This window comes from Sinocyclocheilus grahami, unplaced genomic scaffold (genome assembly GCF_001515645.1).
Source record: "Sinocyclocheilus grahami isolate Dianchi unplaced genomic scaffold, SAMN03320097.WGS_v1.1 scaffold1613.1, whole genome shotgun sequence".
NCBI classification, from domain to species: Eukaryota; Metazoa; Chordata; class Actinopteri; order Cypriniformes; family Cyprinidae; genus Sinocyclocheilus; species Sinocyclocheilus grahami.
Genome location: NW_015506792.1, coordinates 151,275 through 167,664, shown reverse-complemented (window position 1 = coordinate 167,664; position 16,390 = coordinate 151,275). Strand labels below are relative to the sequence as shown.

Genomic DNA, 16,390 nt, shown 5'->3' with positions numbered 1-16,390 from the left:
CACACACACACACACACACACACTCTCTCTCTCTCTCACACACACACACACACACACACGATCTGTCTTCATGTTTTGGTGTTTGGGGCTTCTCCTCAGGTCTTCAGGGGTGGTGGCTCTTCTGCAGGTCACAGGAGTGTATGAGTGTATGAGCAGCACACATGCAGGGATGTGGAGCATCTGTGATGCTGAGGGCGAGAGACGCTCCACAGATTCATCAGCTTTCTCTAAGAGTCCCTCTGCTGCCTTGATTCAAGGAAAAGGGCATATTTTTTCTCTTGTTTTCATTGCTGAGGGGTTCATGATAACAGAAGAGAGAGAAATGGCAGGATCTTGCAGGATTGTGCCGCTCTTCAGACGAAGCTCCTCTCTGATGGAGAACAAGAGATGACAACACTTAGAGGAGAAACACAGATCAGTCTCAGGAAACACTGCTGTGTGTGTCACCACTATCCACTCGTGCTATTTCTTGTGGGATTTTAATAAAATATGTCATCTTTACACATTGGCTTTTCTCCATTACTGTGAGTTTCATGATGAGAACTGATCAGAGTTCTGTTTCTACTCTTTCTGCTACAACTTTTCTGAATGGAAATATATATATATATGGAACAGTATTTAATGTTCATTTCTGTGTGATAATCACAGTACTACTATCTTCGTGTGATGACTCGTTCAATTTAAAGGCATCGTATTAGTGTAGCTGATTTGTGTTTAAGTGCGGTCTGATCTGGTCCTCTGTGCTGCCAGAACATTAAAAACATGAACATAGCTATACTTCACATCACCCTGGCTGTTAAAGGCTCATGGGTCATCTCCCCTGCATGTTCACTGGTTATTGCATTTAACTGCCTACACTGAAATCTCGTTAAATCCTCCTGAATATAGTCACACTTGTGCTGTTCGCAGTCCAAAATGACCACACGGGAAACATACTGAAAGCTCACTGAAAGCTCTTTTTTTTTGAGATATCAACCTCAAGTTTGGATCACAACTTTAGATTTATGGCTTTGATTTTTCTAACAGTTTTAGAGTAAAACATGTTTTGGAAAATACATTTTTTGAAATGTTGAAAATAGTATTTATGTTCATTTTTCATAATGAACTTAAACTTCTTTTTTTCACTACAGCAATAATCCACCAAGCGTCTTCTTTAAAAAGAGACCAAACTTAAGTCCGTTCTCCAAAGCATTCAAGATTTGCCACAGCTGGAAATGATATTTTCACCTCCGTGCTCTAAAAGTGGTTAATAGGTAATGAATGGATTGTAGCTACTGCATAAATGTCCACTGAAATCTCGTTAAATCCTCCTGAATATAGTCACACTTGTGCTGTTCGCAGTCCAAAATGACCACACGGGAAACATACTGAAAGCTCACTGAAAGCTCTTTTTTTTTGAGATATCAACCTCAAGTTTGGATCACAACTTTAGATTTATGGCTTTGATTTTTCTAACAGTTTTAGAGTAAAACATGTTTTGGAAAATACATTTTTTGAAATGTTGAAAATAGTATTTATGTTCATTTTTCATAATGAACTTAAACTTCTTTTTTTCACTACAGCAATAATCCACCAAGCGTCTTCTTTAAAAAGAGACCAAACTTAAGTCCGTTCTCCAAAGCATTCAAGATTTGCCACAGCTGGAAATGATATTTTCACGTCCGTGCTCTAAAAGTGGTTAATAGGTAATGAATGGATTGTAGCTACTGCATAAATGTTGTTTAGTACCATAAAATCCCCTAAAAATACAAAATATGAAATAAAAACCATTGAACTAATAAAGTACATCATTGAATTGAAAACAGAATACAGTCAGTGATTTTTGAGCTGTGCGTGGATCAGAGAATACAGCTCAGCTGTCCCACTGTGAAGTCTGAGTCCTGATATCAGTACACACATCCGTACCAGTCAGTGGCGCCAGTTACTAACGGTGGTGCTTCTAATTAAGTGATTAAAAGCAGTTTTATAATATACTCATCTCTGCGCCAAAAAAAAGAGCAACACTTTGTTTTACTACCAAATTAAATGTAATGTTTAATCAGTCTTTAGCTTACACTGGAAAACAAAATGTCTTGATTTATTTCCAGCACGTGATGCGTGATGAGATGTGCTTCGGCTGGCGTGTGGATCTAGTGTGTGTTGAGGGCACTGGGGACGGTCCTGCACACTTCTATCCTGTTGCGTGCACATGCTCTCAAGTGGCCAAGAGCACAAGTGTGGGTATTTGGACAGACCCTGTGTTGATCACTGCAGCCCAGGGAACACCAAAGGGGAGGAGCCTCAGGTCAGTGGGGTTAGAGCTAAAGCCCCGCCCATCTCAGAGCCGTCAGTGGGCTCATCCCTTAGGCCCTAAACCCTCGCGCTCTTCCACACTGTCGGGCCTAAGCCTAGCATGGAGCTAGTCTCGGCGCACATTAGGGGCCACTCGTCAGCCCCCTGCTGAAAGATCAAACGGGTGCCAACTTTCAAGTTCAGCTTGCGGTGGGGGGGGTTCAATCTCGATTCAATGCACATGTAAATACTGTAGAAGGGGATACTAATCTTCTGTTGAGTGCAGTTGAAAGCACCATTTTAAACTTTTCTTGGGTTAAATGCAGTATTTTCTTGTTTTCATTCATATTCGCTTGTGTGTACTTATACGAGTATCATTAAAAAAACGATGTACTTTATTAACTTTTTACATTTCACATTTAAAAAACCTATAGAGTTTAATCATGTCTAAATATTTATTCAAATGCAAAAGTGAAAAATAAGCAAGCAGGTATGCCTTCAATACTCTGGAGAAACTAGACTAGTAGACTACAGGTACCTAGTGGCTAAACCATGGCATTACTAACAAATGATCTAAATCACTCGAATTTGCCTCTTTGCATTGGAATTTAAAACCAATTTCTCTATTTTAACCTAAAATAGGCCTACTACACTAATTGTAATATAAGTAATAGAAATATTAGAAAACAATATTTGAAGTGGTCATTTATGGACCATAATTATTGCACAAATAGTATTTAGTACCAAACGATCTCCTCAAAATATGAAATAAATATTACTGAGCTAAAGTATAGAACATTTATCAAACTGAATAAATAGTTAAGGTGTATGGTCACACTGTAAGGAATACCCGAGGGTTAAATACACAGTGTTGCCTCTCCAGAATAAACTGATCCTGTAAATGTCATGGACGTAATACTCAATGCATAACATGCTGTAATGTTTTCCACAGGTAGCTGCAGAGAAGCTGTGGTCTGTCCTGTTAAACCCGTTGTTAGAGCTGCTGAGAGCTACTGAGCCACGTGACCAGCTCAGAGCAGCAGTGCAGCAACTCTGATGTTCAGTGCTCTGCTTTAACTGAGGCGCTACAACCAGTCACGTCTCTTAAGTGCGCCAGAACGGTATTTATTGTTTGAATGTCGTATTCAAACGTACAAAATTTGAAAGCTGAGACTTTGTTTCATATCACAAGCAGGGTTGCTACTTTGGCGTGAGATGTACAAGTGCAGCGTGAGAGCGAGACGGAGCCTGGAAGCTGTATCTCACGCCAAATGCGTAAGAGTCGGCAACCCTGGCTAAACCACACGTGTGACACCCTACAGCCACTGTACGTCCACACGACCCCAAGTGCTCATGAAGTGTGTTTAGGACAGATGGACAACACGTCTCCATTTCCTTCCACTGTAGAAGATCAAGCCGAAATGTTCCAGAAACTCGCTTGAACATGTACGCATGATTAGAATGGTGTAAAACGATGCTTTTTAAAAATACTAATAAAAACTGGGAGTGTGTGACTGTCTTTGGTCTGATTAGAAGGGTTAGGGTTAGGGTTTCCTTTAGCCTGTGTTGTGTCTGATGTGAGGTTTAGCTGAGCTCAGCTCATTTAGTAGCTATGTTTCCATCCAAAGCTGTGACTTTCACTCGTGCGCAAAACTGGAATATCGCGTAAAACATTTGCGAGCAAGCATCGTTTCCATCCCTCCCAGCAAGCCATAGCCGTCATTTCACCGTCTCGGTTAACTATAGGCCCAAATCCCGATATAGTCCGGCTCTGTGTAACCCACTTCTAGCCCAAATAACCTTGCATTTGTAGTTGATAGTGACCCGTGACTAGCCCTCGGTTCAGCACGCATGTGTTCAGAGGATTCATTGCAAAATATAATAGAGTAAAAGTTTTATCATTTGTATGTGTTTACAAACTCAAAAGATTTTAAAACAGAGCAAGAAGAGCAAACAGCAGAACAAACACCGCTTTGACAAAGATGAATCCATATTAATTTATACAGTGAACACACTCATGAGAACTGGAGAACCTGAGGAGTTTCAACATCTGGAAAAGATCTGGAGCAATGGTAAAAAACACACCCTCTCCAAAACAACATGTCCTCACTAAAGCGCTCATCTTTGACAAAGTCCATCATTTATGTGAATTATTATATTGAATTTATGACTGAACAATGGCTTGTTAGATACAGAGAGAGCATGAGCTAATTGAACAGAATATCTTTGTCATTGCACAAGTAACATTACAATAAGATTGATTTTGAAACTTCCAAATTGATAGTAAAGCTTAAGAATACAAATAATAAGTGCAGATAGCTCAGCTGTGCAATGCAGCATTAAAACCTCAACAGTTCAAACAGAAAACAATGTAATAATACGGTAGGGGGTGAATTTATTATTCCATGTACATTTGAGGTTAATGTGTGTACTGGGCTACTTTCTAGTTCCAGCAGCTATCACTGTGTTGTTATAAAGCCAGACAGTTTTGGAGGCAGAGACAGATTGTGGGGGGCACTAACAGGGAAAAACTTAAACCGCTGGAATAAAGAGTTTTAAAGGGTTAGTGATGGAAAACTTGCAGGTCAATGGGCATCAGTGTTTAAGGTTGGTAAACACGTGTACACGGACGCATATAATACTGCCCGCCTGACATTGGCATGTTATTCAGATGTCAAAGCTGTGCAGAGTTGAAGGAAGAAACCTCAAAGACAGTGCCAGAAGGATGCTGGACAGGTTAAGCCTACACATCTGCCCACATTAATCAAACATTGTGATGTTTACAACTCAAATCAGAAATTAAAAAAATTATTCCTTGACTGGTCATTTTGAAATGTCAAACTTTGTCTGCAATAGGTGGTCTGCAATCACGTGGTTCTGATGACGTGAGAAATGCAGCTGGAGGGCAGGAAGGGATTTTTCTCCGTAGGAATCACTAGAAGAAACTCCAAGTGTTTTGCGTTGTTTATGGATGCTCAAATCGACCAAACCGAGAAACCACAAGGAGCTTTTATCGTGTATGAAAATGTGTTGTTCATAAAGGAGAAAAATTCAAGAATTTGACTGAAAAACGCAGGAAAAAGTGGCTTGTGAACCTGCGTCTGCGGTCGGGAGGAGCGGAGCCGGATAATGCTCTTGTGTGCAAATGATTAATATAAGATATAATAATATATGAATATATAAATAGATATAGGGTGACACAGTCAGAATCCACTGAATGCTAAACGCCACACATAGACACGATGTAAATAAGATATTGTTTGCAGTTCTGAGAGCTTCATATCACGGAATCGTGAGATTGCGATAAACTGAAGTGAGTGACAGGTGTTTAGTGATTAGCGTTATATGAATGCGCTCCAGCTGCATTTCGCACGTCATCAGTGACGTCATGTGCAAACAACCTATTGTTAACCACCTCAATCTGTATTATATTTTAGGGTTTTAAAAATATTCCCTCATGTCCAAATTCAACATGAAGGGGGGTGGTCCGCTGCAGAAAGAGGCATTTGAGAAGACTGCACTGTTCTCGGTCATCAGAGGTGTGTGTATAAAACGCACAACATTTACCAGAGAGCTTCTCTCTTTTCTTAACACACTGAATGCTGATACACTATATTTCTCGCTTTTGTTTTTGAGGAATGCAGTTGGGAGGCATTTTAAACAAGAAATACAACCAATAATTAATCATTTCCTTTAAGTTCACTGTTGGGTGTCTTTTTTGTTCAAAGTAAACCAACAAAAGGGTTCGTCTTTTTTTTATGTTGTCATTTATCCGTAATGTTTTAATGTTAAGTGTGATAACATGCTCTTGATTTGTATTAGATTTTTTTTCTTTTAAATATCTTAAATTATTTAAAATAAATTTTTTGATTTTTATTATCTTGAGTTGTTAAAAATTCCAGATTTTTAATCATATATTTAAGTGTATTGTATTTATAACATTTTATCTTGTATTTTTATCATTTTGTATAGTCTTAAGTTGTTAAAAATGTTATTTTTCTTAATAAAAGCTGTATGTTTAATTTGTTTGGATGGATTGTCATGTTGTTGTCTATTAGATGTATATATGTAGTCGTTTAATAGCGGTCTAATTAATGGCTAGTCTACTCTTGGGCTATGGTTAGACGTCTATTGAATGTTCACTGACAGCCCAAATTCAGCCTTGTTTTAGCCTAGACGTCTGGGCTGTGTTTAGACGGCTAAGAGACATCTTTTAAACTGACTATTGCTTGCTGGGTCGTTTCTGACACATGCAGCGCTGACCGCATCTGACGGGCATTACTCTGTCTGAAAGGATTCATGTTTCTTCAGAATATCATTTCTGATGAGCCTGAACATCCAGGCTTTCCTCTTCATTTGACTCTGATGGTGTACGTTAAAGAAAAGCACTTCAGAATGGTTTGTTTGGTTCATTTGGTCACTGGTTCATTAAAACATATACACTATCATTCAATCATCTGGGGTCGTCGGACTTCTGAAACAGTTTTGAAAGAAGTCTCTTCTGTTCACTAAGACTGTATTTATGGGATCAAAATACAATAAATACAATAAGAACTGTCAAATATTATTAGAATGTAAAACAGCTGTTTTCTATGTGAATCTCTGTTAAACTGTAATGTATTTCTGTGATGCGCAGCTGTATTTTCAGCATCATTCCTCCAGTCTTCAGTGTCACATGATCTTCCGAAATCAGTATAATATGCTGATCTGCTGCTCAAGAGACATTTCTGATTATTATCAATGTTGAACACAGTCGTGCTGCACAATATTTCTGTGGAAACTGTGATGCATTTTATTTTTCAGGATTCACAGATGAATAGAAAGTTCAGAAGAACAGCATTTATTTGAAATAGAAATCTGCTGTGACATTATAAATGTCTTTACTGTCACTTTAGATCAGTTTAATGCATCCTTGATAAAAAAAAAAGGGTTCATTTCTTTAAAAACAGCTTTTTAATTTAAATGGCTGGGAAAAAATAACATGACACTGTGACACTGCCGGCCTTCAGTCATAGTACTTTGTGAAAAGATGCCATTCAACAAATACCTAAAACACCGTCTTTATGTTGTTTCTGCTTTCATGAACTCAGAGATTCAGTGTGAGAGTATTCCTGACTGATGTTACTGAATGGAAGATGCTGATGAGCAGAAAGTTCAGAAGAACAGCATTTATTTGAAATAGAAATCTGCTTAGACATTATAAATGTCTTTACGGTCACTTTAGATCAGTTTAATGCATCCTTGATTAAAAAAAGGGTTAATTTCTTTAAAAACAGCTTTTTAATTTAAATGGCTGGGAAAAAATAACATGACACTGTGACACTGCCGGCCTTCAGTCATAGTACTTTGTGAAAAGATGCCATTCAACAAATACCTAAAACACCGTCTTTATGTTGTTTCTGCTTTCATGAACTCAGAGATTCAGTGTGAGAGTATTCCTGACTGATGTTACTGAATGGAAGATGCTGATTATCGTGACTGTGATTAGTGATGAATGCGTTTCTGCTTCTTTGGGCTGGAGGCTCAGCGCTGGCTGAGGACAATCCTGACACTCACCGTGAGAATTCAACTCTGAGCTCCTCTTCTGCTTTTAGACTTCCTGCTGTCCTGTAACACTTCCACATCTGCAGAACCAGAGCAGGACATTACAGAAGAGCAAGATGAGCTGGAGATACACGAGCGTTCGAGCTGTACAGAGCCCCTCGAGCGTGACGCGCGCGGCACACATCACTCGTGAAATCCTGAGCGCATGCACACAAACACCACCAGACAAATAACACTGTCAGCATCATGGGACTCGTTCTACAAGCCTCACGGTCATAAATATAGATCAGCCTCTAGCGGTTACAAACACAGCAGACAGCAGGTGGAGCTAATACAACAGTGATGGAGGTTCAGTTCAACAGGATAATCATAAAGACACGAGACAGACACAGATGAGCAAACTCATGCAGACAGGGGTCAGGGGTCAGCAGAGTCCCTGAAGCGCTCATGCAGTCACACGCAGCCGTACTCGTACCACAGCGACTGGCCGTCCTCCGAGAGGGCCCCGGCCTCGGGCTCAGAGTCAGCGGGCCGCTCGTCTGAGCGCTGGCTCGCAGGGGCTCTATGGGGAGGGCCGCTAATGCTACTAACGAGAGACGTGTTGAGGGACAGGATGGCCTGGTTTCTAGCACCACCCGTCACCGCTGGCTCGCTAAAGATGGAGTCCAGAAAGATGGAGTCTACGGTGAAGGAGGGACCTAGAAAGGCCTGCGGGCTGGGCAGCTCGGGCTCCTGTACGCGGCAGGGCATGCTAGTGGACTTGTGCAGGGCCTGGGGAGCGGGGCCGTACTCACTGGAGGGCGCGGGGTCCACCAGCACGGGCTGCCGGCTGTCCTTGGAGAGTAGCTCGTGGATGCTGCTGCGGCGGACGGAGCCCTCGGCGGTGGAGATGACGCTGCTGGCACGGGGCAGGCCTGAGGACGAGTCCAGACGCTCCGGCACACACAGAGACGACGCGGAGCCCTTGGCACAGCTGCTCTCGGCCCGGCGCAGGCTGGGACGTCCCGGTGGACCGGCTCGTGCACCGCTGGCCGAGCGTAAGATACCACGGCTCTTCACTCGCTCTCTGGACGCCTGCGGTGCGGCTCCGGACACACCAGACGACTGTGCTGAGAGAACGTCCTGCGCAGGAGAAGACGAACACAAGTGTCTGTTTATATCTGACTATCACCAACACAACTACTGCATCGCTGCCAGGACAGGAACATGTCAACGAGACGTCTGTGACACGCTGGACAGTAGGGCTGGGAAAATAAATCGATGCATCATGATTCGGAGATTTTCCAAATGCTTGGCGAGTCTTTCTCGAGTGGATTCAGAGCTTAGTTGTGAACAGCAGATGGCGCTGGATGCTTTAGAAACAGCCGTACTCTGCTTGTTTCCACACACACTTGAACCTAAAATAATCATTCATAAAATTCGGAAAGGTTGAAGCGAATCACAAGGGTGTTCACAGTGGGCTGTGTTTACATTAATCTGGCGTCATAAAAGCATTCTGAGCCGAGGTGAAATTACAGCCTCAACCGAACGCACGAGCGCTCTTCGGCTCTTCTTCATCTGCTGTTAAAATATAAGCTCAGAATCCATTCCAGAGGAATCGCCATGCGTTCTGAAAATCTCAGAATCAATCCACGAATCAATTCTGCATTGATTTATCGTCCCAGCCCTACTGAACAGTACTGATTTCTTAGCGACCCGATCTTTTGAATGGTAGTGCAGTGGTCACAGTGATGCTTGTGACCATTCAAAAGACTGCGGTCGCTAAGAAATCAATACTTTTATTCATCAAGGCTGCATTAAACTGATCTAAAGTGACAGTAAAGACATTTATAATGTTACAAAAGATTTCTATTTCAAATAAACGCTGTTCTTTTGAACTTTCTATTCATCTGTGAATCCTGAAAAATAAAGTATATCACGGTTTCCACAAAAATATTGTGCAGCACAACTGTTTTTAACACTGATAATAATCAGAAATGTTTCTCGAGCATCAGATCAGCATATTATACTGATCATGTGACACTGAAGACCGGAGTAATGATGCTGAAAATACAGCTTTGACATTTTACAACATATTCTCATAGGAAACAGCTGTTTTAAATTGTAATAATATTTCACTCTTTTACTGTATTTTTGATCAAATAAATGTAGCCTTGATGAGCAGAAGAGATTCTGAAATCTTTCCGGCCCCACACCTTTGATCGGTAGTGTTTGCGGGTTGTGAACTCATGGGTTAGGTTTACTTCTGCTCACCAGCCGTACAGTCAGTCAGACAGCTGCTCTATTACTGCGGTCGACTGATTTCAGAGGAGCTCATCTCTAAGTGCACACAAAAACAGACCACACTGGACCGGTTGGTGTCCTCCTGTCTGAGTGGACAGTTCTTAACCCCGGGGTACAGTGTTAAGAGGTGTGTTTAATGTGTGATGGACGTGAGCATCACCTCTGCTGGCTCTGTGGAGACCACCTCACGTCCTGCAGGTCTGTCCTCCAGAGCGCTGTCCAGACGCACAGTGACGTCACCGCTGCTCCCGCTGCCGTTCATCACACCTGAGACACACACACCTGACTGCATTCGTCACATTTAAATATCACTCTGTTTGTATGAATACTCCCACATGTTTGAAAAAACTAAAACAAATTAAATATGTTGATTATTGTTCCAAAATGTGTAGACGGCCTTCATTACACAACACAATTATGTAATTTTGAATTGCACGCAGTGTTAATTTTGACAGCAAATTTTGATTTAGTTTTAGTCATTTTTTAGTTTACATTTACATTTATTAAGCATTACTCTTACATTTCCAAACTCATTATATAGGTCTGATATTAAGGTGCACATTGTCATATGAGTAACGAGTCAGCGAGTCAGTAACGGCTCTGAATGATTCACTGACTGACTCTCACTGTAACTTCAATGCAGGTTTGAGGCTGTTTTATGAATTTTCTAAACTGACTCCTTAAAGAGAACGAGTGCATAAGTGCTTGTGAATCAGACATCACGGCTCACACGTGGGTTGTTGTTGCGTGCAGGAAACACTGGCGCATAACCTAATGATATCTGTGAAACACGTGGACGTTCCCAACTGTTGTAATAATGACTAGATTACAAAGTATTATTGTACATTTTTGTTTTGTCGTGCACATTTTACTCGCCGTCTGGAGCAGTATCACAGTGAAATCAATATTTAGTCTAAGCAATGAATTTATTTAGAGAATGTACACGCTGTTAACTAGACAGCCATCTAAGTGATGCAACATGAAAGCTCTGAGAGCTGGAGCGTGATCAGTCAGAGCAGCAGATGACATCCCAGCGGGCCAACAGATGGAGCGGGACAGACGCTCGCGCCAGAGACCAGAGCCACGTGTGCGAGAGCAGTTTACTCACCCTGAGCTCGCAGCACACTGCACTCCTCCGACGTGAGGTCATCACTGGACACGGCATTGCCTACAGACCAGACCGCAGCACATGCTCAGCCACACAAAATGCAGTTCTATTTGATCACATATGTCCCTGTATCCTGCAGCGAATGTACCTGTATCGGAGCGGTGGCGAGCGCTGCGGCCGCGGGTCAGGGTCAGAGTCAGGCTGGTGTAGTCCATGGATCCAAACTCCTTCCCGTGCTGAGCGCCGATGGCCTCGTCAGGAGCTTCGAGATGATCCGTGCTGCTGGACCACTGACCCTCAGACAGAGCCATCGTCTGCAGCAGGTCGTTCATGGCTGAGACAGACACACGCACACACTGGATTAACGTGCTAAAAGTCCGCTTCATTCAATATGAATGAACACACAGGAGAAAAGAAAGAGATGTGAAGAAAGACAGCAAGGCTGAATGCAAGAGATCAGTGGAAACACAACAGACATTAACACAACCTCACAAGTGCTCATGATACTATGAAAGCAGCGTAAGGTCTGTGGAGACACACTCATCCGTCAGACACATGAACAGTTTATACACTAACAATGGACGTCTAGCAGGCACTGCAACCAGGGCTGGACTGGTAATCGGGCATACGGGGCATTTTCCCGGTGGGCCGTCGCACTTAAGGGGCCGACAGAATGTTGTTGCCGAGGACCATCACGCAGGGACAGCGAGCAGCCAGTGGCCCATTGGATTGTCTCCTGTATTGACAGCGTAAACATCCAATCACAATGCGCTATAGACGGAGCGATGAAGTATTTTGCTCCTCCTATATAAAGGTCGCTTCACTCCAACTTCTTCCTCGTCAGCTTTTCCCACATCTTCTCAGCAGCGTTATCAAGAACAGGCTTGCGCTGCGGCGAGTGATGCGGGCCAAAGAGGCAGGCAGGAGGAGGAGAGGAGAGTAGTTCGATCTGTAAAGTGCTTGATAGGGACTCGCAACGGAGGCAGGCATCTAACCTAGAGCTAGAGGTCTGCGCGGGACTGTATTTTTTAGTCCCGCTCCCGCAAGGTTATATTCCGCACCCACCCGCTCCCGCTATATATTCACTCTTTGCTCACCTGCTGTCCGCTTAGAATAAATTTCTTCCTGACCGTTCCTGCTAAATTTAGATCTCATTTCCAGAATCTCACATTTAAATTTCCGCTACTGAAAGAAAGAGAGAGAAATAAAACAAATAAAAGTGTAGTCTGCACACAATTGTATGTTATTTTATTCGTCTTGTCGAGAGTCTTGAATTTATATGAATTATCTTAAGACACAACATTTGTTTAACACAGTTGGAAGAAAAGTGTCAGAGAAAATAAAAATGTTGTACAAAAATTGTATTTCTTATTTTTATTCGTCTTGTCAGGATACAATCCGTTTAACATTGACAACACAATACGGAAAAAGTGTTGCAGAGAGAAAAAAATAAAAATGTAGGTTGTACAAAAATAGCCTAATAGCTATTTTTATTCGTCTTGTCAAAATACTAAATTCGTTTGACATTTTTCTGTTAAACAGTAGGAAAAGTGTCGCAGAGAAAAATAAATAAATACCACATCTGTCATTTAAAATGATAGGCTAAGCAAAATATAAACCAAACCGGGTTGAACGTCCTTCAAGCACACCTACAGCGCATCCACACTTTGCTCCATCCTTATTCTGCTCCGTCACTCACCGACAGCCTGCCTGTTCTGTCTGAGGGCCGTATATTCACCACCGGTACAGCCTGCTCTGAGCATCGTTATGCACATGCTGCGCACAGACCACACAAATAATGACGTTTAAAGCATGCGTGCAGCGCGTGCACAACAGTCCGAGTGCGGTCTGTACCGGTGGTCAATAAGAATAAAGGACAGACATGCTGTTCTGAATGGACGTCGGGAACGGGATATTGTTAGACCGCCTGCTCCTGTTCAGATTACACCAGAGTTACCGACCGCTGCCGCGTTTTATTCAGGAATTTAATCCCACGGCGCAAAAAATCCGGTCGGCCCCGCAGTGCCGCGGGAATGCAGAACTTTAGTTCATGCCATGAGTGTAGAATACGAAAACTTTTTAATAAAAAGATAATTCCCAAGTCAAGTCAAGTGTGTTCATAGAGGTTTCCATGGGCCAATGCGAATAAAGCTAGATTTAAATGAAAAAAAGAGACGATATTGTCAGACCTGACGTTTTATTCTTATCCAAAACAATGTGATATGAGTGTGATGCACAGGCTACATACATACACTGCCAGCCAAAACATTTTGAACAGTAAGAAAGATCCAATAGAAAAATCCAAAGATCAGCATTTATCTTTTGTAACATTATACACTATTCCAAAAAAATTTTTTTTTTTGGGGGGGGTGGAATGATAGAAATTAATACATTTAGCAAGGATGCTTTATATCGTGATAATACCATATACCGTGATAAAAGCATTAGCAATTAACTGCAACATGAGAATTTGATACCGGCATATCCCTACTCAGCCATTTATATAAACAGGCAGCGATGTAGAACTGGTGGGCGGGGCTAAACAGGCAGCGATGTAGAACTGGTGGGCGGGGCTAAACAGACAGTGATGTAGAACTGGTGGGCGGGGCTATGGGCGGGTCTAAAGACAGTGATGTAGAATTGGTGGGCGGGGCTAAACAGACAGTGATGTAGAATCGGTGGGCGGGGCTAAACAGACAGCGCTGTAGAATTGTGAACTGTGTGGGACGGTTGCTAGTGTCTTAAAAGCAAATAACAGTACATATCTACACTTTATATGTTTGTTGTTTGTTTTTTAATTTCACCCTAATGAAAGCATTGTAGGGTGTGGGGCACTGAACTCTCCAAACAGATCTGATTTGGTCTGAGAGCTGAGATTGTAACCTTGTACTTTAATCTTGAGAATCGTTTGTAACAGATCTGAATTATGCTTATGCATCTGAATAGATGAACATTAAATCTAACTGTGTCACAGTCACTGTATCGGTGACAAGAGCAAGAGGACAGTGCAGATGTGTCAAGTGACTGATATTGATAAATGATGGGAGTGCTTAGACGACCACTGCAGAAGAGAGACAGACAGTAAGAGTGTGTAGAAGAGTGTGATGGATGTGGACGATCAGATGTCTTACACATAGAGCGGCGGTAGACGGCCTTCACTCCGTCTTTCTCCTTGGATCTGTTCCTCATGAATGAAAGCTTTTTCAGCGCTGTCACCGGACAGCACAGCAAGGCAAAGAAACACAACGAGCAAGAGGAGAGAACATGTTAGCATGACAACCAGCGCACCTTTCTGTCAAACTGATGCATGATCACTCTGAACACACATGTAGTGAAACGTACACCACACCATCTGATGCCAACAGGACAACAGGACATGGTTATTGAAGAGTGCAATGTGGGAGACAGTCAGATCATCACTGAGCAGCTCAAATGAATGTTCTCCCTGTGGTGTCACACACAGATGAATGAACGACACTGGAGAACTATGGCAGACGAGCGCTGAATTGCAGTCACACACTCTTTGCATTGCACCTTTTAAAGGGGACATCGGATGCCCATTTTCCAGTAGTTGGTAAGATTCTTTAGGGTCTTCATTGAATGTCTGCAACATACTTAAAATTAAAATTCCTCAATGGTCATGTAAAACAACACCCTTTTTACCTTGTCAAAAGCAGCTCTGTTCACAGAGAGCTGTTTCGGTGCATGTCTCTTTAAATGATAATGAGCTACTGCTCACCCCGCCCCTCTCTTCCATTTTTTGTGTATTCTGTGGCGGGTTACCATCAAAAACAAAACTAAACCACTGCGTGGCTCTGATATCGGGAGAAAATGAAGACTCTTACGCCGGTTTCACAGCTCAAGCTTGAGCTTCACTTCAGCGTAACTACATCGTCAGTGCAGCTGCAGACTCACAAGAGTATTCACACTGGAAGCATCACAGCAGCGGCTCCAAAGCTACAGATTTCTTTACAAAGACAACTATACATTTGTTTTTAGAAGCTGGTCAGTTATAAACTTTACATGTTCAAAGTCTTGAAAGTTTGTGTGAGCACCACAGTAAAAATAGACTCGGCGCCGAAACCATCGCTTCAGTGCTGCTCACACGACGCTCCTGCTCCTGCTGTGAATGCACTCATTTGTTAACATGCACACCGGAAAAAATATGTGCTGTTCACGCTTGCGGTGTGAAACCGGCCTTATGTTCACTTTTACATCCAACCACAAAACACCTGCATTGCTTACGAGACGTTGTTGTCGCTACAACTGCTTGAGCGTGGAGAAAATGGTGGACAGTGTACAACTGGCTGAGGGCGGAGTTATGTTCATACTGGACAGTCCGTCAGTGATCGTGGGCGGGGCTTGTGCAATATGACATCATACTGCTCAGAAAATCAAAACGGCTTGATAATTGAGAATGTTTCGGTTTTTTGGGAATTAAAAAAATGGAGTGAATGGATTTTTTTATCATTGTAGGGTGGTTGTGTCCACACGCTGCTAAGACACATTTATATGCAAACACCATGTACTGTTATATTACATCCCTACTGTGTTATTCCTATGTATGTCTGCACTATGTTTGTACTTTCTTCTACACTGGAAGCTCCTGTCGTCAAGTTAAATTTCTTGTGTGTGTAAACATACTTGGTAATAAAGCTCTTCTGATTCTGATTCTGATTCTGAAAAGTGAATTTTGCATTCGATGTCCCCTTTAATAGAGAGGAACACAAATGCAGAGTGTTCATGGGCTGACTGACAGCATACCGTTAGAGGAAACCTGCGCTTGGCTTTTCTCAACTCTCTTCCCTTCGCAAAGAAAGTAAGAAAACACGAGAAAGCGTCAGGCCGGAACTACACGATCATACACGATCAGTGTGTTTTCTGAAATCATTCTCCAGCTGAGATGTGAGCTCACCATGTTTTCTGTTGGGTGCGCACAAAATCACATATAGACAGTAAACAGGCATTTAACACAACTTTCCATTGCGCTGACTTCACAAATACAGCTTTGACCGGTCGTTATGATGATTGATTAACAAACAAATGATTCTTTTGAAAAAAGCAAACAAAGGATGGTGTATGGGATCAAGAGTAACAATTTTAAACCCGCATGCACCACCAACGTGTACGAGCAGCCAGACCATGACTCCGACACACACCTCTGAGCGGAGCTGGATTCACTCA

The 16,390-nt window shown here is 42.3% G+C and overlaps 2 protein-coding genes across 7 annotated transcripts in view; one reads left to right on the top strand and one right to left on the bottom strand.

The window, feature by feature from the left end:
- LOC107571560 (prolyl-tRNA synthetase associated domain-containing protein 1-like) overlaps positions 1-504 on the top strand; it is a 5,415-nt gene extending 4,911 nt beyond the window's left edge. For all 3 annotated transcript variants that reach the window (XM_016257883.1, XM_016257887.1, XM_016257886.1), the window contains exon 4: positions 100-504. The gene's annotated coding sequence lies outside the window, so the exon portion shown is untranslated. The remainder of the gene's footprint in view (positions 1-99) is intronic.
- The window catches only part of LOC107571558 (girdin), a 53,120-nt gene continuing 37,023 nt past the window's right edge, over positions 294-16,390 (bottom strand). For 2 of the 4 annotated variants that reach the window (XM_016257879.1, XM_016257880.1), the window contains exons 26-30: positions 14,338-14,415; positions 11,355-11,540; positions 11,207-11,266; positions 10,259-10,365; positions 7,516-8,937 (exon numbers count right to left, since the gene is read on the bottom strand). In XM_016257879.1, the coding sequence (XP_016113365.1) occupies positions 8,269-8,937; positions 10,259-10,365; positions 11,207-11,266; positions 11,355-11,540; positions 14,338-14,415 (1,100 nt within the window). In that variant the 3' untranslated portion in view covers positions 7,516-8,268. Of the gene's footprint in view, positions 371-7,515; positions 8,938-10,258; positions 10,366-11,206; positions 11,267-11,354; positions 11,541-14,337; positions 14,416-16,390 lie in introns of those variants that run through there. The other 2 variants (XM_016257882.1, XM_016257881.1) reach the window with 2 other exon arrangements.